This window comes from Peromyscus eremicus, chromosome 22 (genome assembly GCF_949786415.1).
Source record: "Peromyscus eremicus chromosome 22, PerEre_H2_v1, whole genome shotgun sequence".
Classification (NCBI taxonomy): Eukaryota; Metazoa; Chordata; class Mammalia; order Rodentia; family Cricetidae; genus Peromyscus; species Peromyscus eremicus.
Genome location: NC_081437.1, coordinates 14,008,960 through 14,033,910, shown reverse-complemented (window position 1 = coordinate 14,033,910; position 24,951 = coordinate 14,008,960). Strand labels below are relative to the sequence as shown.

The 24,951-nt window shown below is 39.1% G+C and overlaps 1 protein-coding gene across 1 annotated transcript in view; it reads right to left on the bottom strand.

Moving 5' to 3' along the window:
* Sos1 (SOS Ras/Rac guanine nucleotide exchange factor 1) overlaps positions 1 to 24,951 on the bottom strand; it is a 91,491-nt gene that overhangs the window by 9,522 nt on the left and 57,018 nt on the right. The window contains exons 11-20 of the mRNA XM_059248288.1: positions 17,182 to 17,263; positions 16,213 to 16,335; positions 15,867 to 15,970; positions 14,535 to 14,757; positions 13,058 to 13,177; positions 9,083 to 9,245; positions 7,734 to 7,851; positions 2,013 to 2,185; positions 1,691 to 1,807; positions 73 to 340 (exon numbers count right to left, since the gene is read on the bottom strand). Of these exons, the coding sequence (XP_059104271.1) occupies positions 73 to 340; positions 1,691 to 1,807; positions 2,013 to 2,185; positions 7,734 to 7,851; positions 9,083 to 9,245; positions 13,058 to 13,177; positions 14,535 to 14,757; positions 15,867 to 15,970; positions 16,213 to 16,335; positions 17,182 to 17,263 (1,491 nt within the window). The remainder of the gene's footprint in view (positions 1 to 72; positions 341 to 1,690; positions 1,808 to 2,012; positions 2,186 to 7,733; positions 7,852 to 9,082; positions 9,246 to 13,057; positions 13,178 to 14,534; positions 14,758 to 15,866; positions 15,971 to 16,212; positions 16,336 to 17,181; positions 17,264 to 24,951) is intronic.

Below are 24,951 nucleotides of genomic sequence, written 5' to 3'. Positions count from 1 at the left end.
ACATGCATACGAACATACACAATCACAGATGATTTTTCACTGCTCTGAAGCACTTCAAGTTTGAGCACTTACTTGAGTGGAAAGGGCTTGCTGAGTGTTCAGAGTCGAACACACTGCACACATCTGTGGTACTGGACGCGCAGGACGAAGGAGGGGGTGTCAGCGGCGTCCTTGGAGAATTGGGTGCAGATGCTGTACTTTCAGTCTCACTCTCCGGGATCCTACTGTAGCTAATTTTTCTTGGCTCCTGCTGCAGAGGTGTGGGGTGCCTCATGGTTCCTGGTCTTGGGTTTGAGGGACGAACACCGGGGGATTTGAGAGGATAGCTGTATTTTTTTGGCTGTAGACATCAGAAACAAAAACAAACCACAATACTTAAAACATCATGGGTAAAAGGAAGGTTTTTCTCTGTTCAACTAATAGTTAGAAAAACTATAAATTATCAATATGAAAATTTCCCAATGATTCAGATCAGAGTATCCCAGGTTCCAGCACTATCACTTCATTCTGCTGAACATTTGGCTCTGTGAATCATTAGAAACTGAATATATTTAACTGAGTTTAGTATAAATACCAGAATGTTTGTTAATGTAGCATCTTGGGGGATGGAAATTTTTCTGAAATACATTGTATAATTCCCTGGCTTTTTGTTGTTGTTGTTTCGTTTTTTTGAGACAGGGTTTCTCTGTGTAACAGTCCTGGCTGTCCTAGAACTCACTTTGTAGACCAGGCTAGCCTCAGCCTTCCAAGTGCTGGGATTAAAGGTGCGCACCACAGCCCCCTTCCCCGCAAATTCCATTTTTTAAAATATACTATTTGGGGCAATTAAATCTTGTTGGAAAAGCCAGGATCCTCATCATGAATTGTGTGTTGTAATACAGTGATGCTATCAGCCCGTTTGGACATGGGCTACTTACAGATGGACTGAGTTGCCTGCGTTTTCTTTAACCTCTGTATATTTTAACTTTAGGGCTCTTTCCCTGCAGAACGACCACTTCACAGTGATGTCAGAATGTCTCACTAGAGTTGGCATACATATTAGGTTTATATTTAGAAGCTGTTTTAGAGTTTAAAAAATCTGGCTGTGAGTCACAAACATTATACAGTTTATTGTGACCACTTAGAAACAATTTATATTTACTTTTTGACTCTATAGTGAGTGAACATATTCAGATCAGTGAGAAGTAATACCAAGCATAAACTTGGCCAGGCACTAGCAAATTACTACAAAATAAAAGAACCATTAAAAGTATCATTGTACAAACTTTGCATTACTAAGGCTAATGGCTCATGGTTAAAATTTCTAATAAATAATTGCTTTAAAAAAATCCCAAGTAAATATATTTATTGTTAAGTAAATTAGTATAAATTTCTTAAATTCCATGCCTTTGAAAAACAACTTTTGTTAAAACTAAAAGTAGCAAACTATAAATTTGCTTACACTTATTACATCATATGAAAATTTATTGAAATTAATATTAATGTTCATTTATTTGAAACCAAGTGGGGCATTCCTGATTATTCTTATTAATTACCTTTAACCATCACATTTATACCTCATCCCTAAATGCTTTTACAAAAAACTGATCTACACAATACATGGTATGGACCCACAATGGTATTGAAGATACCCCCAGATGTAGACAACAACTGTAAAAAGTTATAAAGCTGCGAATATATGAATGCTTACAAATCTTGGGAGAGGCTTAGGGTTTCGTGGTTCTATTTCAAGGGATTTGTTGAAAAGATAGTCTGTGAATTCTTTCTCCATGCTATTTCCCATTGGATTCAAGTTTTCAAAGAACCTCTAAAATAAATACAAAAAAACAATTATTAGTATTAAATACTCTTAATCAGATTTCAAATTCATGAAAATAACTTAGTCAATAATTCAAAATTTCTTATATCCTAAGTTTTATTTTCCCTTTTCTTCTCTACAAAATAAAGTTGGCCTTTCTGAGGCATTGTGTGAAGTTGCTCAGAGCTAGGGATCCTCACATGCTTAAACTTACTTTGATATCTGCCTCGACCCGTAAACAGTAAGGCTGGTTTTGGTACTGCTGGATCTCCCCTGTTATCTCCGCCACTTTCCTCCTTTTGCTGAAGTTGATAAGCTCTTTCCCGTGTCTTTTCAGAACTTCAGGGTTGCCTTCTTCTGTTTTCAAGATATTAGTGAGATAAATTCCTACAAGAGACCATGAAATTACTTCACGGGTAAAGAAGGAAGAAGTTTTTTTTTGCTTCCTCATTAACTGCAGGGATTTATGCAGACAGTCATAAGAACCAAAGAACCAAGGCCTAGATTTCTAGTCTGTGAAAAACAACTTGCTCAGTGACTGTTTTAAATCCTTTTGTAAAAAACTTACATTTTATAAACATTCAAGGAAAAGGAGATCAAGTTTCAGAAATAGATTTCTTGTTTAAAGAAAGAATGACCAGCCTTCCATACTCTTCAGACCACCATTACATGACGTGTAAAAGGACACTTTTAGTGAAGAAACTTAACAGTGTTGTCACTGATGCATAGTGTTGCCAAAGGGGGGAAACCCTCAACTCAGAAGATTACATTTTCTGCCTATTCAATTCTTAGTCTCACTATTTGGAGGTGATCACGTTTGAACAGGCTTTCTTGTGGAAATGTCTAAAGGGCTTCAAGTCTCTTAAGCACAGGGTGACATATAATTTGTGCATATTTTAGATTTAGAGCACCAGGTGATATGGCTGGCCTCAAACCTGTTAGGTAGCTGAGGATGACTCTGAACTTACCCTTCTGGCTTCAACTCTTGAGCCCTGGGATTACAGGCACACATCACCATACTTGGTTTATGCGGTGCCGGGGATTGAACCCAACTGAGCTACCCCCAGTCCCACTTGAGCTCTTCGCCGGCCCTCTGTTCCGTTTCTAGAGCCAGCCCTGTACTTTCTACCTGTGCTATCTTCCATCACTGCCTTAGTCTCTGCACCTGCTCTTCATCTCCAAAAGGAGACACAGAGGAGTTTCTGTGTCAATTTACACTAGGCTTGACCAAAAACAAAGTGTCCGTTAGTGACGGCTGAGCTGCCAATGTTGACATCTGAATAACTTCCCTCCCAGATTACACACTGCTCTTCTGAGGGGAGGGGCAGAGCACAATGTGTGGGACCCCGAGTTCATTCACTGAGTATCAATGGACAGCCTTTCTGCTGTGTGTTAGTTACGACATTAGGTACTGCAGATAAAAACACAGCACCGGGAGTGGGCTGATCGCAGAGAACTCAGAGCTTTGAAGACGGGCACTATGGTACGGTTTTGCAGGTACTGTACTATAGGAAATGCTGTGCTAGTAGTGATGTTTACGACGCTGTGAGAGCACAACGGGGGTGCCTTATCCTGTCTTGAGTTGTTGGAATTAGAAAAAAAGATCATTAATTGAAGGAGTGAGTTAAGAGTTTAGGGGCTGGAGAGATGGCTCAGAGGTTAAGAGCACTGACTGCTCTTCCAGAGGTCCTGAGTTCAATTCCCAGCAACCACATGGTGGCTCACAACCATCTGTAATGAGATCTGGTGCCTTCTTCTGGCCTGCAGGGATACATGCTGTATACGTAATAAATAAATAAATCTTTAAAAAAAAAAAAAAGAGTTTAGTGGGTAGAACTAAGGGAGGACAGCAACGTGACACTCGTGTGATGAAGCGTGGAAGGCATCCTCAGAGGGGTTGTTCATGGTTAGAGCCTAAGGGTGTATGTACTGATTGTGTGGAGTTAAAGAAGACGGGAAGGATGTTAGACAGACAAGGTCACTAGTTCTAATGCTTGGAGGAGTACTTCTAAATAATGTCATTTTTTCTTTTCTTTTTAAAGTGTGTGTGTGTGTGTGTGTGTGTGTGTGTGTGTGTGTGTGTGTTGATGGTTCTCTTCCATGTGAGTCCCAGGATTGAACTCAGGTTGTCAGGATTAGCAGCAGGAACCACAGCCAGCTCACCAGCCCTAAATACTGCAAGTTTTTTGGGTCACGTTCTTTAAAAGATGAAATGACTCAAGCCAGTAAATAAAAAGTCAGCAATAATAAGGTAAGACTGACATCAATGTCTGTTCAGTTTGGGCAGATGATTTATTTGTCTGTTCTCGGCACCAAGGCCACTCTTCAAGGTATGTTCATAAAATAGTTACTGTGTATTTTAGTAAGCATAAGTTCTTGTGCTTTCTAACAAACGTGCCCTTAAGAGTGTGCATATTCAATGACAGCCAAAATCAATTCTCCAGATTAGTCTCCAGTTGAAATGTTTATACTCAGATTGTGAATGTCTTCTGTTAAGTTTAACTTTCATTCTGGGCATGTGATGCAGGAATATCAGGCCATCTTAGATGACACAAGGAGTCTGTCTTGAAGAAGGAAAAAAGGCTAACTTTTATCTCGGGGTAATGAGTAGAAACATTTTTGCATTCTAGGATTGCTAGCTGCAGTGAATGCCAAAGAAGAACAATACACAGGCTATAACACTTTGTGTGGTTGGAGATAGTAGAGGGCATACAAATTTAAGAGGTAAACTCTTTAAGAATTTAGTAGACTGGGACTGGAGAGATGGCTCAGTGGTTATGTGGTCTTGCTTTTCTTTGACAAGACTCAAGTCTGGTTCCCAGTACCCATGTCAGATGACTCCTGACCACCTTTAACTACAGTCTCAAGGAATCTGACACCCTTTCTTGGCCTCTGAGAACACACACACACGGTGTACACACACACACACACACACACACACACACACACACACACACACACACGTACGTGCGCCTGCACAGCCCCCGCCCATAAAATTTTAAAACAACTTCTCTGATTTAGACAGGGGCAGGGCATAGCAGGAAGGCTCTGAGCTCTGAGCTTAGGTGACTGAAGAAGTGGTACAGGGACCAAATGGGAAAACAGGATGTTCACAGGTGTCATAAACAAACAAACCAAACACTTGGATGAAGCCATAAAAATACAAGTAGCACTTTGGAAAATCTCAGGATAAAAGTTGGAAAAGTTTTTTTTTTTTTTTTGTTTTTTGGTTTTTGTTTTTTGTTTTTTCGAGACAGGGTTTCTCTGTGTAGCTTTGCGCCTTTCCGGGAACTCACTTGGTAGCCCAGGCCGGCCTCGAACTCACAGAGATCCGCCTGGCTCTGCCTCCCGAGTGCTGGGATTAAAGGCGTGCGCCACCACCGCCCGGCCAAAAGTTGGAAAAGTATTTTATGCCTGATAAATGCCAAATGAATATAGTCATGGTAGTACTGTCCAAATTCTGTATCTATATAAATGTTTAAGCATGTGACTTTTTAATTATAAGGAACATTTGTATATGTGCACATACGATAGAGACCTCAATATTCTTTTTATTTTATTTTATTTAATGTGTATTTTGCCTACATGTATGTCTGTGCACCAAGTGCATGCCTGGTACCTGTTGGTGCCAGAGGGAGTTACAGACAGTTAGAACCATCATGTGGGTACTAGGACTTGAACCTGTGTCCTCTGGAAGAACAGTCAGTGCTCTTAACTGTTGAACCATCTCTCCAGCCCCAATTTGATTCTTTAAGAAAGAAACATATGTTTGTGTATGTGTGTATGCCATGTGTAGATCTAAATGTGACTGCATGTCTATCAAATAGTGGTCTAAGTGGCCAAATGATCTTTTGTTCTGAATAATATGGTTCTTTCATTCACTAAAAAAACATCTGTTGAATGCCTCCGCGTGTCAGGCCCATGGTTAGGTGCGAAGAATAGACAAGATACTCTCCCAGAGTTTTGCTCATTTGAAAGAGCAAAAAACTAAGCTACTGTGCTGTAAGCAGAACATTATATTGCAGAGGTGTGTGCATCAAAGTATGAGCAAACTGCCAGGGGCACAGACTCCTGAGTCGCCTTTTACTGCTAGGAAGGTAAGGAAAGGCAGTGGCCAAAAGTTAAGCCCACCCTTCTTGGTTATTATGTCACAGTGTTGTTTTCCTTATCCCTACATCACTCCAGAGTATATAAATGGATCTGTTGACTTTACTAGAAATAATACATTGAGTCACAGGGTAATGATGAAATAGTCACATTAACTTTATGGACAGCATGCAGCCACTGTAAATGATTATGTAAGAAGATTATTTAAAGTATAAAATATACTTTAGATGGATATGGCAAAAAAGTAACATATATAGCATGCAATTACATACCATCTACACATCAAAAAGACCACAAGCAGGCCAGGCATGGTGGCACACACTTTTAATCTCAGCACTCAGGAGGCAGATAACAGCGGATCTCTATGAGTTCGAGGCCAGCCTGGTCTATAGAGTGAGTTCCAGGGCAGCCAAGACTATAGAGAGAAACTTTTGTTTCGAAAAACCAAACATACAAAAAACAACAACGAAAACCAAGCAAATATAAAAATATTTAGTTATAAAGCTGCAACAATAAAATATGAGAGACTAGATACATTGAAGAAAATATCAGGATTACCATTGTTCTATGTACTACAACTTAAAACTCTATAGGAAAAAACCATAGATAAAGATAACGTTAGGAGAAAATTTGCCAAATACTGAAGAAGTCAAACATAAGAGAGATTAATTTCTACTAACCTTCAGAAGAAGGCTTACCAGAGCATGTATGTGGGCAGGGGAGAGGCTGATTCAAGAGCTGGGGTGTAAAGAGCCCCAGCAGAAAGAGCATTTACCTGAGTACAAGCTCTGAGGTCCATCCCTAGCTCTGAAGTGGGGGAAAGTACGGGGGTAGGGGCGAGGCATGAAAAAAATACTGAGAATATATAATGTGGGGAATAAGTAACTGTGGAAGAAAAAGGAATCTCCAAGAAGGCAACAGACTGAAGATACAGTCTGCAGTCTCTACCCAAGAGAAGCAATAAATTCAGATGGGAGAGTCAGTCTTGAAAGGAAGAAAGGCATTCATCCTCCAGTGCAACGGAGGTAGATAAGGGGCTGGTAAAAATAAAATCCTAATGTGCTGGGTTACCGTCTCAAAGGCACATACAGTGACCATCAAGACGTGTGTTTTGTTAAATGATTAAATACAAATGAATGACACGGTCATGTTTCTTCTACTTTATCAAGATTAACTACAAGGCGAATCACAGTGGTGCACATCTGTTATGCTAACCACCAGGAGTGCAAACAGGGCTGCAACAGTCACAAAAATAACCCAGGGTTCCGAGGAGACTACAAAGACAGGAGACAGGATTGCTGTAACAGCGCCTGCCTGTCGGGGGGTGGGGGAACAGGGGTGGGGGGAGTCGGCCTTGCTCTCCACCTGGAGTGCTCATGGCTATCATCCTGGGGGTGAGTTCCAGGTCTAAAGAGAAAATTCATTTACTGACTTGCCTTACATCTATGGCCTCATGTTGGATGTATTTTGTTTGTTTTCAGATAGGGACTTGCTTTGTAGCCCAGGCTGGCCTCACACTCATGTGTGCTACCACGTCTGTCAGCTGAAGGTTATCTGACAGGGTCTGTAGTGAACTGATGTTCTGGCTGTGACCCCTGAAACAAGGCCAGATACAGGATTTTCCACTTGTGGTATTACTGAAACAAGTTTCCATTTTTTTGAACACTGTAGACTTTTACATTTAGGATACTCAATCTATAATAGATTTGATTTTTTTAAAGTCCCAACAGAAAAATTCTGAATGGATTCAGGTGCTATTTTCTATACTCATTTAATAAAATATCATGTTTTATCCAGAAGCACAATAAAAATTAGGAAGAATACTTACCAAAGAAAGGCACACATGGTGGATTAATAGACCTGAGTTTTGCCAAATATTTCTTATAATGATCTTCACTCAACTCATGAGCTTCCTCTAAAATTTTCTTTTGTCTACTTGGTATTTGCTATAATAAAAAAAAAAAAAAATTAGGAGGCCTCAGTTGTACAATGGATTGCAAATCTTGCCAAAAAATACCCACCTAACCATTGTGGCCCATTCCTATCAGTTTGACTCCAAGAATGCTAGTACTGTTTTTATTTTTTAAGTTATATTTTTTGAGACAAGCTCTCACTGTGTATTCCTGGCTAGGTTGGAACTCACTATGTGGGTCAGGCTGGCCTCAAACTCATGGAGATCCACCTGCCTCTCCCTCTCAAGTGGTGGGATTAAAGGCCTGGTTAATGCTGTTTTTCTTTTTTCTTCTTTTAAAGCCTTTTTCATACACTTTAGTACAAACTTAGAAATGTGCATGCGACAGTGTATCTTGCCACACCTCACATCATATATGTGACAGTTACTGAGTGTGACAAATCAAGGACTGAGTGTAGGTCAGCAAGCTCTCGGCAGATAAAGACACTTGCTGCACAAGCCTGGTGATCTGAGTCCTATCCCAGAACACCACCAAGATGGTAGGAGGGAGTACACTCCACAAAATCCTTTTGACCTCCACATGTGCCCATGGTAGACACTTGAGTGTGTGCACACACAAAAGTAAGAAAATAAATGGTGAATGTTTTTTCTTCTAACAAGTTGGAACCTATGACTGAATGGAAACACATTTTAAAAGAGAAACCATTCACTATGAAATTTAGGTAAGTCCATATTTTAACCTATTACTGGAAAAACAAATGAGGCATTTAAATATTAAGTATCATAATTGTTATCATAATTATATCATAATTATACAAAATGGCAGACTTAATTATGGTGTTTTCATACATGTCTACAATGCATTTTGATCCCATTCACCCACAGCCCTTCTGGCCAGTCCTCCTCCCCTGGAGCCCTTCTGCTTCCCAACCAGTCTTCCCTTCCGCTGTCATGTCCCCTCAGTGATCTGCTGAGTTCAGTAGGGGAGCTTACAGGAGCATGGGCGAGACTGTTTATGGAACACGGACCTCACCACTGAAAGGTGTCTCTCGCTCTCTCAGCACCCACTAACTAGTTATACCCCGTGGAAGAGATGGGGCCTTAGAATCCCCTCCTCAGCTTCCGGGACACCATGCTGATGGCCCGCTTTAGTACAGTCTTATGCTGATCATCACAGATGCTCAGAGTACAGAGGCCATGCCATGCAGAATCCTACTGTTATACTAAGCAGTGCAAGTTCATTTGAAAACACAGGTACAACCTACCTCAAATGTGTGGTCTAGCCTGTAGACAGGTGATGAGTTCATGGCGCTGACCACTTCAAGGACACCATTGAAATTGTTTAGCTCTTGAAAGACTTGTAGAATCTCAATTATTCGACTCACTACAGCTACTCTTTCTTCTAAATTTTCTGTTTCTACAATACATCTAGAAATTGAAAAGAATTAAAAATTTGAATTTTCCCAAAAAAGCTATGATTCAAAAAGTTTTAATGAAAACAGTGATCTAGAGAGTGCCTGTGTGGCTTCCGTGTGACTGCAGAAAAGACATTTACAGTGATGCACTGGACTGACAGGAGACTGCGGAGAAGGCAGGCAGGTTTCTGGTGGAGCATGGTCCTCTTTTTCCTGACATCCAGGCTACTACAGTCAGACAACCATCCCCAATATTTTAACACATCCTCTATTTACCAGTATTAGAATAACTAAGATCTTACTGAATGTGTGTGAATCTTCGTCATTTAGGTGTGCTCTAGCAATGTGTGTTCTAGAACTTTGCTTCCTTTGTATGTGTGTATACGCAGTCCTATTTCAGTGATTCACTTCTGTGTTTACCTGAACAAAGCCTTGTTATGTAGCCCAAGTTGGCCTGGAACTGGTAATATTTGTCTCAGCCTTCTGAGTGATGGCTGAGTGATAGCTTATAAGTGTACATCACCATATCCAGCTTAATTTTGATGTCTAACATATAGAAATAATTGGCAATGTTTGTAGAAATAGCTCTTGAGATAACCATTGGTATATTGCAAAGTCAGTTGAAATATTTTACTAAAATAAAAAAAAAATGGCAAGAGAGGTAGCTCAATGGTATAGTGTATACTATGCATTAGGCTCTGGGTTCAATTCCCCAGAACAAGAAGCAAACAAAACATACTACTTAGAAACAATTTTTTTAAAAGGGCATTTTGTTTTTAACATATTGAGAATCTATATATTAGTTTATTATACAGAGTAAGATAAAATATATATGTTATATTGTTATTTTCCCATCAAATAGTTAAAAAACCCAGCTAAGTATGGTTGATCAACAGTGCAAACCCTAGCACTAGGGTGACTAAGGCAGGACTGCTATCACATCAGCCTGCAGGACACAGGGACTTCCAGGACTGCCTGGGCTACAAAGTGAGACCTCGTCTCAAACACACACACACACACAAAATTGTTTGATCAGCATTTACTCTCTGTTTCTGTTTGAGAGAACTTATTACTATACAAGTATATTCTGACTAGCTGATTAGGGAAAGGCCCAGGGACAGTGCTCTACATCTCATTAGTTAGTTATATTTCTCTTTCCCAGTGTGACATGTTACAGTTACTATGGTAAAAAAAGAGCTTCTGTAAATGACAATATATCAACTTTAAAATAATATCAGAGAGCAACATTTTAGGAGAAAATTCTAGTTTTACTTCCTAGAGGTATACTGTCTCTGACAATATAAACGAATCCTCCTTTCGTGTGACTTGGACTACTTCAGGCCTTCATCCAGTCTGTTTTATATGCTGCCTGTTCTACTCCCTGTACTGTGGGAATCACATCTGTACAAAATACATTGCCTTTACTCAGAAAAATAATAGCCAGTATACGAAGCTAAGGTCTCTCTCTTGTCCCTAGTTATAAAAATATAAATATATATAAATTATAATATTTAAATAAATATACATATAAATATAAAAACCACTTCTTGGTTCTATAATACTCTAGTGAAAATGATTAAAACAAACCGCACCTACCCACCCCAACTCATAGTACTCCAACATCTCTGGAGATGGCCCTAAGAACAAGCTGCCAATGAGAGATTGTCTGTTTGGGAAAAGCTATAAAATAATTCCGTGAAGAAGAGAGTGGACTATTTCAACTAAGACTGTTCCTCTTCGCCTCCCTTTCTCTGGAGAATCCATTCCAGATGTTGTAGTTAAGGGCATCTAGTTACAGCTCGGGATTTTTAGGGAGAGGTAGTTGTTAGGTTCCTACCCTGAGGAGCAGGACTTCATTATCTGAGTGCAGTTTAGTGGGTTTTTTCGAGACAAGATTTCTCTGTGTAGTTTTGGTGCCTGTCCTGGATCTCGCTCTGTAAACCAGGCTGGCCTCAAACTCACAGAGATCCGCCTGGCTCTGCCTCCTGAGTGCTGGGACTAAAGGCGTGTGCCACCACCGCCTGGAGCAGTTTAGTATTTATTTTACTTTATAATATTTAATATTTCACCTGTGAAGACCCCTTCCTTTTGCCAACTTATGGGCTGAAGCTGTAGGTAATTAGAACTTTGAGAAAATAGCTCTTTGTCTGGCTCCTGATATAGTGGTTCCATGCCAAAAGTTGGACCTGAAGAGGACCTGAAGCCACAGTACGATTCCCGACTCTTCACCTTTAAGCTCTTACATTAGAAAGAGCTTGTCATGCTCTCCTCTCCAGAACTATTTCACACAGATAGCTCCTAATCTTTTACCATTTACAACAAAGGGTGGACGCTTTAAACCTAAAGATGTGTTCAGGAGCAATGGAGTTGTCATGAAAGGCACCTGAGAAGAAATCTGGAGAAACAAGGACGATATAGAGCCTCAACTGTGTATTACCTAGTTTGCTCAAGAGAGCCAGGAAGACAGTTGAAGAGGGAACCTCCTGGGATTAGAGCAAGTATCAGTTGATTAAGGACCTTAGAAACTTTACCTTCCAGGAAGCCAGAATTTCAGTGGCTTTTTCTGCACAGCAGTTTGTGCTACCAGGGAACTGTTCACAACAAAAGAGTGAACATGGCAATTAGCAGTTCAACCTTTAACAGCTTGGGTGCGCAGTCTGGGAGGCGTGGATGTGAGCCATCCTGGAACCTGCCGCCTTCCCCAAGTGACTATGGCATCCCCAGCTCTAACCTGCTTAGTTCACTTCACATTCAAGTAGCAATGAAACAAGCGGTCGAAGGCAGAGAGGGCAGAACTGAACATTGCCGTATCCGCTATGAAGTCTATAAAGAAACCACAAGTACTACCTACACACCAGAATAAAAGCAGGGAGCGGACACTGCCTGTGGGAGTGACCAGCTGTCAGATTAACAGAAGGATTTCAAGTTACTATCAGAGAACATGATCACAGAACCACAGGAGAGCAGTAAAGATGACAAGGAAGTGTCATGACAACATGTATCTAGAAAGAGGATCATGAATGCAGTACAAATGACAGAAAGAACCAAATGGAATCTTGGAAATGGAAAACTGGAAAGCTCAATAGTAGATATGAACTGACAGAATGAAAATGAGCTCATTTGAAGATCGAGCTAGTGTTCAAAACTAAAGGCAGAGTATTTCAGCCCTGCATATTTGTTGTTACTGAGCCACTGCATAAGAACACTAAAGGAAGTTCTCTTCAGGCTGAAAACCAGTGGTCCCAGATGGTAATGTGAATCTACACCAAGAACATCAGGAAAGGTAATTATAGAATAATAAAAACACTCTAAATGCCCATTTTTTTCCTCATTTTTTTCTCTTACCTGGTTTAAAAAGCAACTGATTTAATGGGTATGGATGTACTTTTGGGTCTATAGTACAAAAACGTAATACCCTGCCCACAGCAGAACAAAAAGAGGATGAAAGCACCATTCAGGGTTAAGGTGGTGATAGCAGACGGCAAAGTAGTTATTGGAAGGATGCACTGCTGAACTTGCACCATTAATAAGGTGTATCCAACTGCAGAAAGGGGAGGAGCGAGACACACGGGGGAAGGCATCTGTCTGCTGGAATGAAGCTGCGCCAATCTGCAGCCCCTCTGCTCAAGGAGATGCATGTGGTCAGCTGCAGGCAACCATTAGAAACTCAAATATTAACGAGACTAAGATGCACACCAGGAAAATATTCCGTGCACTTTAAGAAAAGGAATGAAAGGACAAAAGACATGTGACATAGAGAAACAAAACAGCCCCGGAATTCATCCCCTAACCATTGCTACAAACAAAAATGTCAACAGCACTTACTTTTCAAACCACAGAGTGAGGTTGGTAGTGTGCCGAATCATCTTCAGAAGGTTGGGAGAATTAATTTCTTTATCTTCTTTTGTCCACACACTTCCAACTAATTCTGATGGCTGCACAGCTCTAAAATTATCAACATAAAATGCCACATCACATCTCCCCTTCAGTGTATCTATTATGTAAAAAAAACTAAACTACTGTTATGAGCGTTCCTCTTCCACCAACAGAAAGCTGGTGAAAACAAGATATTTACAATTGTTTTCTTTTATGTTTTCAGATTTAAAATATTTTGGTAGATACTCTTGCATAATGCATTTATTGCTTGCTCATTTATTTATTTTTAAAGACAGTGTCTTCCTATGTAGCCCTGGCTAGGTTCTTACTATCTAGCCCAGCTGGCCTGGAACCCATGGCAATCCTCTGCCTCCTGAGTGTCGGCATTACAGCATATCACCACGGTGGTTCTCTATTTACTGCATCCTTTCACATAATGTCTTTCCTAGCACTTATAAATATTATTTACGGGGGGCTGGAGAGATGGCTCAGAGGTTAAAAGCACTGGCTGTTTTTGCAGAGGTCCTGGTACTGTCTTCTGGCCTGCAGGCATACATGCAGGCAGAACACTGTATGCATAATAAATAAATCTTTAAAAAAATATAGTATTTACTAACTTAGGATGGTAGGTGGTTATTTAAATAGTATCTAATAAGTAACCAATGAGGGTATAGCAAATACTAAAATTCATTTCTGGTTTGTTTTGTTCGTGTTTTTGGTTTTGCTCTTAAGGTGGGTAGAAAAGAAAAACCATCCTGCAAAATAGTCTCTGAAAATGAAATTTAAAATTCTAATCAACATTTGGAGACCATGACAAACTTAGGTGGAAGAATTTATAAATTTAGCTCCTTTTCTCATTTAGTGATAATACTTTTGAGATTTTAAGTCGAATTTAAAACCAGAACCATATTTTTCAGACAGTTTCACCGATGAACAACATTCAACTGTAAAGGGCTATAACTGGCCGTGACTTAACTTTAATACGGCAGTAGCTGTGTGTGGTACTATAGCGTAACTACAGCAGTAGTTCCTATGTTCCTGCGTTGTGCTCAGCCCGTGCTATGCCTCGGGCATACACTGGAACCTCAGTCCTACAAGTTAGTACAGTCTCTGGCCTCACTTTCCTTGCAGGAACCAAGCAGAAGACCAAAGTTACACAAAGAAACTTAGGTCAACAATTGGTACTGCCCGGATTTGAACCGAGCTTACCAAGCAGGGGTAACTGCAGAAAGAGCACAAAGTTAAGTAGGTCAAGGGTGACCAAGGGGACAAAAAGACCGGAGCTGTCTGCTGTGCCCTCATGCTACAAATCTATCATATACCGTCTCACTGACATCTCAAGACACCCATTAAAGGCAGACAATGTATTCCATTCCTAAAATGAACTCTTGAAATAACTTCTCAGCTTGAATGTTGAACAACATACCGGTAAAGATCTGATTCAAGTAAAGTGAGTTGTCGAGCAATTTCTATCGGGTGTAAGGTGAGCAAGTCAAAAGTCTCTGTATGCCCAGGTCTGCTTATGTGCCACTCAACTGTGGGAGGTGAACTCTGAAATGTAATGTTAGGACCTGGGCCATTGTCTCGTGCAATTTTTTTCCTTTGGATTATCTTAGTGATGGATTCGACCCATTTTTTCATTGCTTTACCTGAAATACATTTTAACAAACATTTAAATAATCTTTAATACTTTATTTTAAAAAATGTTTAAAGTAATACAAGTGATACATGAATAAATCATTGCTATAAAGTTCAAATGTGCCAAATAATACAAAGAGTTCCCCTCCCCCATCTTCCTCTCCTCTTTCTCCAGACAGGTAATCATTGTTAATAGTTTGGCATATATCTAGACCTTTACTAAATGAATGTAAAAAGTAATTTGATTTTTCACCTCCAACATTTTGAACCTTAGTTTAAAATACTATTTTTATAATCCTTCCAGCCAAGGTATATTCCATGCAAACTAAAAGATTAATAAAAGTAAATTACACACATTCATATGTGATTAACATTGTATTTTGTAACCCAATTATATGAGGACTGATTGATCGTATTAGTCTCCTGTTTGATATGGCTGTCTTTTGTACTGTAAGGAAAGTAATCTATTTATTTTCCGATTTTCATTTAGACTGAACAATGGATATAAAACCAAGTTTGTCTAGGGCATTTTTAAAGTCACACATTCACATATTTTTAAAGTAAAAGAGACTTTGAGATAATCAACCCTAGTTTCTCCTGACTAAACTGAAGTCTAAAGAATCAAACTTACACATCTGGCTAGTGGTGACATTAAAAGTAGTCTGTCCGTGTAATATGCTATTTCTTATCTTTCTGATTTGCTCTATTTACCTATGCACCTTTATCAATAGTGTTACAGTGGTAAAAAAAAATTCCAACATGTACAGTAGGTACACATAGTTTCAATTAAGTGGTCTAGCAGGTCTAAAACAGACAAAAGTGTGCTGAGTCAGCAGGATGACTGTTGAGCAATTTACAAGTGTCAATCCTGTGTTTTGTTATTGTTCTGGTTTTTGAGACAGGCTCTCACTACTATAGCCCTGGCTATCCTGGAACTCACAGAGATCCACCTGCCTCTGCTCATGAGTGCTGGGATTAAAGGTGTGCACCACCACACCCAGCCGAAATGATGTTTGATGAGAAAGTTTAACATTTTCAAACCAGCTATAATGGTATCAATTGAGGGTAATCACATTGTTAATTTTATCACATATACAAGTAGGAAATTAAAAAAACATACCTCTTACTGTTCCAATAAATTCCTCCAATCTTTGTAAAAGGTCTGCATCTCTTTCAAAGTCATAAAAGTGGTGCTCCACCCAGTGCCGACACACATTTAACACTCTGTGGCATTAACACAACTGGATTACATGAGATCTCACAGTGAGTGTACATATAAAGCAAGAACAGCTCTTACCAAGTAAAGAGTCTCCTAAAGCTTGTAAGAACGCAGATGAGACTCTGAACTCATCTGCTCCATTTGCTTCCCCTCACCCTGCTCGGGAACAGTTCTTGAACATGTCCACTTTGAAACACATCTGAGAAGCTTTGGTTTTACTGCAGCCACATCTATCTTTACTACTTACCGCAGCTGTACAGGCTGGATATATTCCTTCCTGAACCTCTTCAGCTCTGCACTCAGAGGCTGATCGCCATTCTCTATAGCCATGCGATCAGCTTCTGTTGGCTCAGGCTCTGGAATCTCAAATCTAACAGGAAACAAAAAAAAAACAATTAATGAAAATATTATATCAAATCCAGATTCATAAACTTTTATTGATACTTATCAGTACAATCAAGAGAATACTATAAAAAATTACTACAGATATACACATCAGTGAAAATCCGTAAGGCTTTTTATAATGTAAAGGCTAATACTAACTAGAAGTAAAATAAAACACAAGTAAAATCTAAAACAAATGGGTCTAATGTTCATTTTTCGTCTGTAGATTAAAATCAGTAGCCATAATTTTAAGGCTGACTAATGCTTGAAATTTGATTGCTCTTTGGGTAGATGAAAACCATTTTCCTTGATAAAAGCATTTGCTCACTAATAAGATCCATTTTATTCAGTATGTAGTCTATTTGAAAATTTGTTTAGAACGTGTGAAGCACAGTGTCTCGTTACAGATGTGGTTTCATATAGTTCAGGGTAGCTTTAGACTCCCTATGTCTAGTCAGATGACCTTGAACTGATCCTCCTGCCTTTACCTCCCAAATTCTTAGATTATGTCTAAGAGTCTACATCATACATATTTATATAGTTCTTTAACTTAATTAGTTTGGGTTGGGAATACTGCTTAGATTGAACCAAAGGCCCATGGTTCAATCCCCAGTGCAGCCTAAACCCTGAAAAATTGGAATTTTTAATACTAAATCAATGGGGAAAAAAAGAGAAATTACTTAAATAATCAAAGTTAGCATGTTTTTGTAAAGCCAGTAGTTTTATCTTAAGAGTTCAATCAACTACAATAAGCTTTTTTGACACATTTATGAAAAACATGAATCTTAATCCTTTCAGAATCAAAGACTTTAAACATTTAAAATCAACAGACCGTTCTATTATGAGACTCAGCAGTTCTTGAGGTTTGCAAAAAGATCTGTATGTTGTAAGAAACGTCCGAACAAAATTGGGATCTAAGAAGAAAAGGAAAAGTATTAAAGTCTCAGATAAACAATGATTAAAACTATTATTTTCAGTTTCAAAAGTGGTCAAAGACTCAGTCTTAAAAGTTTCCAAGTATTTTAACCGTATAGACGGCTTTGCACTTTGTAATGCATTTCTAGCTTCTGTTCTTCCTAAAGCAGCTTTAGAAAAACAAAAACAAAACAATGATTGTAAAATATAATCAACTGATTTCTTGTCCTGTCTCAAACTTCTCATTGGCAAAGGAATGTGCAAGGAATTGGCAAAGGAAACAGCAAGGGCAGAACTTGAACCAGGTTCCCGTTTGCTACCAGGATGGCAAAGTGTCACCGGCTAGTTCATCTACCTTGTAGATATGGCAGTAGCAGTGACCTACGCACTTCCCGACATCAGTTTAATGACTTCCTATAGGTCATGTTAACAGAACAAAGACTAGAAACGCAATCTTATAGAGTAGTAGGGGAAGCTCTGTAGTTTTTAGATGGTCTCAATTGCCAGAGGCCTTATTTATAACTGCTAAAAAAAAAAAAAAAAAAAAAAAAAAAAAAAAGTTTCAAACCCCTCTAAGCTATTGAAAAGATGATGAGATGGCTCAGCAGGTAAAAGTCCTTCACTACACAAGCTTGATGACCCTGAAGTCAGGGTCATCACATCCCAAAAGCTGTCCTCTGAGACAGACAGACAGACAGACAGACAGACAGACACACACACACACACACACACACACACATACACACAGCTTGTAAAACCTCTTGTTTTTGTCTCTTTACAACCCTCCCATTTGAAGCCATTACAACGACGTTCAGGCATAAGAGCAGGAGGTTCTGACCCTTCTTCCAGGCCTACTTCGCATGCGCGTCTCCATGGGTTGAAATGGAGGCCCACTGAGTCAGATCTCTTGTTCAGGCTGGACTCCTCCGATCTTTCCTTGACAGTATTCTCCCAGCACAAAAGACGCAGGCCTGTCTTGTGCATAAAGAAGGGAATGTCCCTTTCTCAACACTCACTCTCTGGGTGTGATGGCATGGGCCTTTAATTTCAGGCAGAGGCAGAGACAGAGACAGGCAGATCTCTGCAAATTCAAGGCCAGCCAGAGATACATAGTAAAGACAGTTTCAAAAAACCCACTCACTTCTACAACACCGATTTCATTAAGGTCTACCCACACTAGTCCTAACTTTTTAAATGAAGGGAGACCACCAGTTAACTTGAGTCTTCTGTGGGAACATTTCCCTGTTTACATTACAGACATGGGAAATTCTGATGGCAGTAAACACCTAGACATTATTGACCAAAGTTTTATAAGAAGTTTTTTATTAGGACAAGGTTTAGTGGAATTAGTGTATATTTAGAAAATTTTTACCTAAGTTGATTCTAAGAAGCACCCTAAATTTAGCCTTAAGAGATCACATAGTAACTTTTTACCTCAAAGGCATTCATGGATTTATGACAAGCTAGAACTCTGATCCAATCTGTTGGTATACGTTATCATCAAGATAATGATCTGATTTAACTATCAAACAGCCCTGAGTTGAAAATATTTATATATTTAATATTTTTTTTCAATTTGAAGAAAAATTTATAGAACAAAAGGATATTACTGTGGGAGTTTTTTGCTTTGAGGCAGGCCCTAGCTAGATATCCAGGCTGGCCTTGAACACACAATCTTCTTGTTTTAGTCTCCCAAGTGCTGGGATTACAGGCACGTGTGACCATGCCTCCAGCTAAAGAAATTTTTGGTTTTATTTAATGTTCCATCCTTTAGTTTATATCTCCTAAAGCTAGAGTGGTTACTGATAAAAGTATTTTAAATACATAAAATCTTTTAATAATTTCCTTTCTGTTGGTATTTTATTGTTTGTCTTCAGTTACAGAGATCCTCAGTTAAAGACTAATGTCTCATCCAGAAGAAAAGATTTAAAAACAGAAGGCTGTACGAGATTTTAAAACAGAGATATTTATCGGTTCCATCACAACCCTCCCTTCCAAGAACCTTCTTCCTGTTCTGCAAATCTATTTGTAAGGTGAGGCTTCTCAAAATAGCATGTGTTCAGGAAGCCACAGTTGGGATGCTCGGCTGTCCCTGCTGGAGAGAGCTGTGTATCCTAGATGAGGTCTCTGAGCATCTCTGGGCTGTGGTCCACATTGAGAGTGTGGACCCACTCCTCCTCCAAACATACGTTTATTTCAGGCTGATGATCTAACACCCACATTCAGAACTACTTTTTTCAAATGCCACCCAACATCAGGCTAAAAGCTATGGATTTCAGACAGAAGAGAAGCAAGTGCCAAGTGAGTTCAAGTATGTTTTAAGAAAAGTATGACTACTTCTTAAAGTGGTGTCTTCATCATCTTAAGCCAAATCTATTTTAAAACACTTCGCTTTTCCTTGAGCTATTTCTTTACTTCAGTAACATGCTTATACTGGGAAAGGCATGCTGTGCCTCTGGGCCACATCAGTCAGATGGGACCACATCAGTTCCCGACGTCATCGCGTAACATCCTACATTATGTCGCACAGTTTCTGGGAGGAGAGTAGGTCAGGACAACTACATAAGAGTACATGGCCGTGTGATTCCAGCTCTGGTGCTGTTTTCCCCCCAGATCAAAGGATTCCTATAAGCCTTACCTAGCTGTGAGATCTAAAAACAGAATCATCATAGAAGTTCATATAAATGATTACATCAAAATGTAGTTGTAACTGCTAAGCTGGTCAGAGGTACCAGAAGTCACTGGAAATGAGCAGTCTGGTCAGGAAGCAGCAGCTGTCCTTCCTAAGACACTGTCAGAGAGGCTTTTACCCCACAGTAACCACCGCTGTAGTGTGGCGCTGGCAAATGGAATAAATTCCCTGCAGTAACCACGGCTGTAGTGTGGTCTAACGTGACTAAAACTTAATTTGTTCTTGTCTTGGCTGGAAGCTGAAAGCAGCCTTGCCAAAAAAGGGAGGGTGGGGTGTATGTGGAAGAATTAAAATACTCTAAGAAAACTGGCAAAAGCTTAAGCACTTAAAAAAAAAAAAAAAGGAATTAAAAGCTACCCATATTCCCATGCTGGTTTTAATACGCATGCACACTCGTGCACACACAAACACACACAGAATTATTTCTAATCTAAAGCAATGAAAACTTCCTAATGAATAACAAACTTATTTTGAGAAGATTTACCTGTATTTTGAAATTTTATACAGAAAAGCCATACATGCATATTCCAGAAGGTATTTTTGTTTCTGTTGCATTGATTTCTCCATCTCAATGACTCAAACACATGCTATGTCACATCAGTCACAGGAGACCTTTATCTTTATGACAGACAATGCAAAGAACTAAGTGAATCTGATATTAAAAAAAAGCCTCAGCAATAGGACAGATTACATAACTTCCGAAGACAATAAAGTACCGTCTCTTCCATTTAACAGGCAGTGACAGGAACTAATACATTGCTGTTTGCTTGTGGCACAGTTATGGACCTGCTCATATTCTGACATGGTATTTCAGAAACAGGAGACAAACATAAAAAGAAGAGAGTCAGGCAAAGTTTGGCTTTAAGTATACCTTAAGTATAAGCATAACAAATATTCATTAATAAAAAGCAGCCCAGTTTGAAATTCTCCTCCAGTGTGTAAGCAAAGGCTACTCTAGAGACATATTACTCAGACATAATCCCCCACAGTTTTCTAACCCACCAGAGGTCACATTCTTCTGACTTTTTCCTGCCTAGTTTGTAGCTTCTCTGTCTCCTCCTGGCCACACCTTCTTTAGACAAATACCTACAGAGTCGATCTCAAGTTCTTGGCATAGGTCCATGTTTCTTCAACAATAATCTGTAGTTATTTTTGTATTTTTGTTTTGTTTTCTGAGATGGGGTCTCATGTATCTCAGATTGACCCAGGACTTACTGTGTAGCTAAGGATGACTTTGAACATCTGATCCTCCTGCCTCGCCCTCCTGAGTGCTAGAGGCAGAGATGACAGACAGGGGCCAGCACCAGTTTATGAGGTGCATGCTGGGGATTGAACCCAGAGCTCCCTGAGTGCCGGGCAAGCATTCAACCAACTGAACTACATCCCCAGACCATGGCTACTATTTTTTGCTGGCCTTCTGGCTGACCCCAGCCCTGGATAATTCTTTGTCATTTGGTGCACAATTTTTCAAAATCCTCTGAACTTCAACTATATCTACAGTATATCCAGTGTTCAGAATATAGCATATTAGATTTTAGGTCACCAATTCTCCTTCTGTCCCTAACACTTGGCATTTAATATGGCAAGGTCATAAGATTTATGAAATATTTATTACATTACAAATCTATTTATGAAGAACACCCATCCCCCATCCACCATAGTGGAACACTGTTAATCAGGATGTCTGCTCATGTGATAATACTCCCTTTTAATGCAGCCATTTAAAACCTCAAGAAACAATAAGCTCCTCAGCAAGGACTTATAAACAATCACTTTTGAATTCCTTAAAAAAGGAAACAGACGCTATGCTGACGCACAAACACTTGAAAAAAATCAGGGTTTAAAAATAGCAGAGCACCGCCCTATAGATCAAAATGTGTCCAGTCTTTAAAAGGTAAGCGCCTAAACTGAACTCACGGAGGGAGACACAGACCCAAACCTATCGGAGAATTCTGAACATCTGCTGTATGAGTGCCAAGACAGCAGTAAGTACATCAAAGAGAAAGAGCTGAAGTTTTCTCAATTTCCTCCCTCCACAAAAGAAGTTGAGCACACGGAGGAAACAGTTCTTCACACTTTTGTGTGTTCTACATTGTCATTACCCTTGCCTCAGTGGTACCCCCTTTCTACCACTCATGACCAGACTAATGCACTGCCACCAGTCATTTTCCCACCAGCGCTGCTCTGGCTCCTAACTAGCTGCATTTCATTGTCTCCAGCAGCCCTAAGAAATGAACTTCCGGCCCCCCTTTCCCTTGTGACCCTCTTTGGTGGTTGCTCACTCCAGGGTAAGGAAACTGTCTCTCTGTAGCACTGCCAAACTTAAAATAACCCACCCAACCAGTGGTTTCCTTCCAGAATTCAGGAGGAAAGACAAGCTGAGAGTTAGACTACATCAGTTAGTCATTATTCGGGGATGTTCCCCATATCCTAACGCACCTCAGAGAAGGGCATTCTTCCAGAAAGCTTTCCAGTTACAGAACGAGCTATTCTGACAGCCCAGTGATGGGGCTTTGTCAGGAAAACACCTGGTGGCAAACACCTGTAACCCCACCACTCGGGGGCTGATGAACTTAACACCAGCCCGGCTACCTGTCCCCCCTCAATAACACAGAAAAGTAAATAAAACGATGGGGGCTAAGGGTACAAGCCAGTGATGGAATAGTTTTCATGCTCAGGGATAAGAGACAGATAGATCTAACTGCACGCAAATCTATACATCACAATACTCAGAACTTATTACCTATTTCAATGAAAAAGAAAACTATATCTCTTCATAATATACCTGTATTTGTCCCAAATGAATAACCATCACGAGTAATTAAAACTCCATTTGTTTCTATTATTAATCATGTATAACTTTTTAAAAGTGTTATCATATTAAAATAACTTTTTAAAACTCAGTTTGAAAGTGTCAGTGGAAAATGGACATATATTCTGCTGAATAAAGCAGTTAATTTCTAGGCTTCATTCTGGAATTAACTGATAGGATTTCTAGCAAATCAAACCACTCCTGGGGGTCTTGGGCTTTTGTTTATAAACTGAGGGTATGGACAGCTCCTGGCACTAAAGGTGTGTAGCCCTCATTTGTAATTGATGTTGTAACATTTGAGAAATCAAGTCAGCGGAAGCCAAGTTAACCCTGAGCTAATGATATGTAAGTCAGTTTCCTCTTCTGTTTTCAGGATGTCTGAGCAACTCCTAGTAATCTAGATGCTTGATATCTACGTGCTGTCTGTGTTACATCATGGTTAATTAAATTTCCTCGTGTATTATATCCAGTGCCTTTCACTATATAATAAAAAGAGTGAGTTACTAAGTTTAGCTTGTTTTGGTGTAAGCCACAACCTGTACTACATGTTCTCCAACAAAAACACCTAATAACCAACTAACCAAATCCAAAATCCCCTTTTTATTTGGGGAGACTGAATAAAAGGTAACAACAGACTAATGTTTATATCAAGACAAGTGATAACTCTATCTGTTGTCATTGGAGGAGGCCTTACACTACTGCTTGTATGTCTTATAAATCCATGAATGTCTATCGAAAACACACTCTATACTGCCTGTAATAATCAAGAATGGACTCTATAGAGTTGTTGGTCTATTAAAAACTTCTATACTGCAAGTAAAGACTTCAGGAAGCAGACATCAAAGTATGGCTAGTAACACTAATTTCATGTACGTCAAGCTCAGAACTTATCAAAGTTGCTGGTGGATTCCAGTTATACCTGTCAAATAATATAAAAGTCAATTAAATTTCAAAACAGGACAAAAGAGGTCAAAAAACTTAGTTATAACATACTTTTTTTTAATACTAGAAGGATTTAAATTTTTTTTTTTTTTTTAGCTTTAAAAAGTAAAACAGGGGCTGGAGAGATAACTCAGAAGTTAAGAGCACTGGCTGCTCTTGCAGAGGATCTGGGTTTGAATCCTAACAAAGTCCTATCTATAACTCTAGTCCTTCTGGACTCCACCAGCACTGTACACACATGGTACATAGACATACACATAAAAATTTAAAAAATCTTATAAAAAAAAGTAGAATCATGTCATTAAGTTAAATTCCAGTATACTTAACTTCATCAAAATTGTACTAAGTTAGAAATTTAAGTGTTACATTAAGAAAGACCATAGAAAATATTACTTTATGCAAAAGCTATAAGTTGATAAGTCATCAAATGTATGTGATAATATCATGACAAAAATGGACTTTAGTAGCATTGAACACATAAGGAATGAAAGCTGCCAGATCACGTAAAACCTATTAGCTTACTGAAGTATATTCATTAAAAAAAAAAAAAAAAAGATTTGCCAAAATAAATAAAAGGCATAGTTTCCCAGAAAACACTTAGTTGTAGCTTGTAACTGCTAGTCATAAATTAATTCTGTTAAACACATCAGTTACAAATGTACAGGAATGTCATAGAAACAGATTGTAGAAGTGCTTGCTCTACTGAGTCTCCAGTGCTCCTCACCGACTGTGCTGTAGGGAAAATTAAGTATTGCTTAATTTTTTGTTGTGACTTCTATGGTTTTTGTTTTGTCCCTTTCTTAAAAAACAAACAAACAGTATTGAGGATAAAATGAACAGATTTTTAAATTCACAAGGACTTAAAAACAAAGACAATGTGGCAAGGTAAACAACTTCAACTTTTATTGTCAAAAAATTGAGTATTTTAAATCCACAAATTTTGGGTTAACAAAGTATTTTTATAATTATTGGTTTTCTTTCTTTCTTTCTTTTTTCTTTTTTTTTTTTTTTGAGACAGGGTTTCTCTGTGTAGCTTTGGCGCCTGTCCTGGAACTCACTCTGTAGCCCAGGCTGGCCTCGAACTCACAGAGATCCACCTGCCTCTGCCACCTGAGTGCTGGGATTAAAGGCTGTGCCACCGCCGCCCAGCTATAATTTTAAATAGTATAGTTGATAAAGATCAAGTGAATAGATAGGTCATAAAATTACTGAAAACTGTAACTCTTAAAATCAGCTTTGTA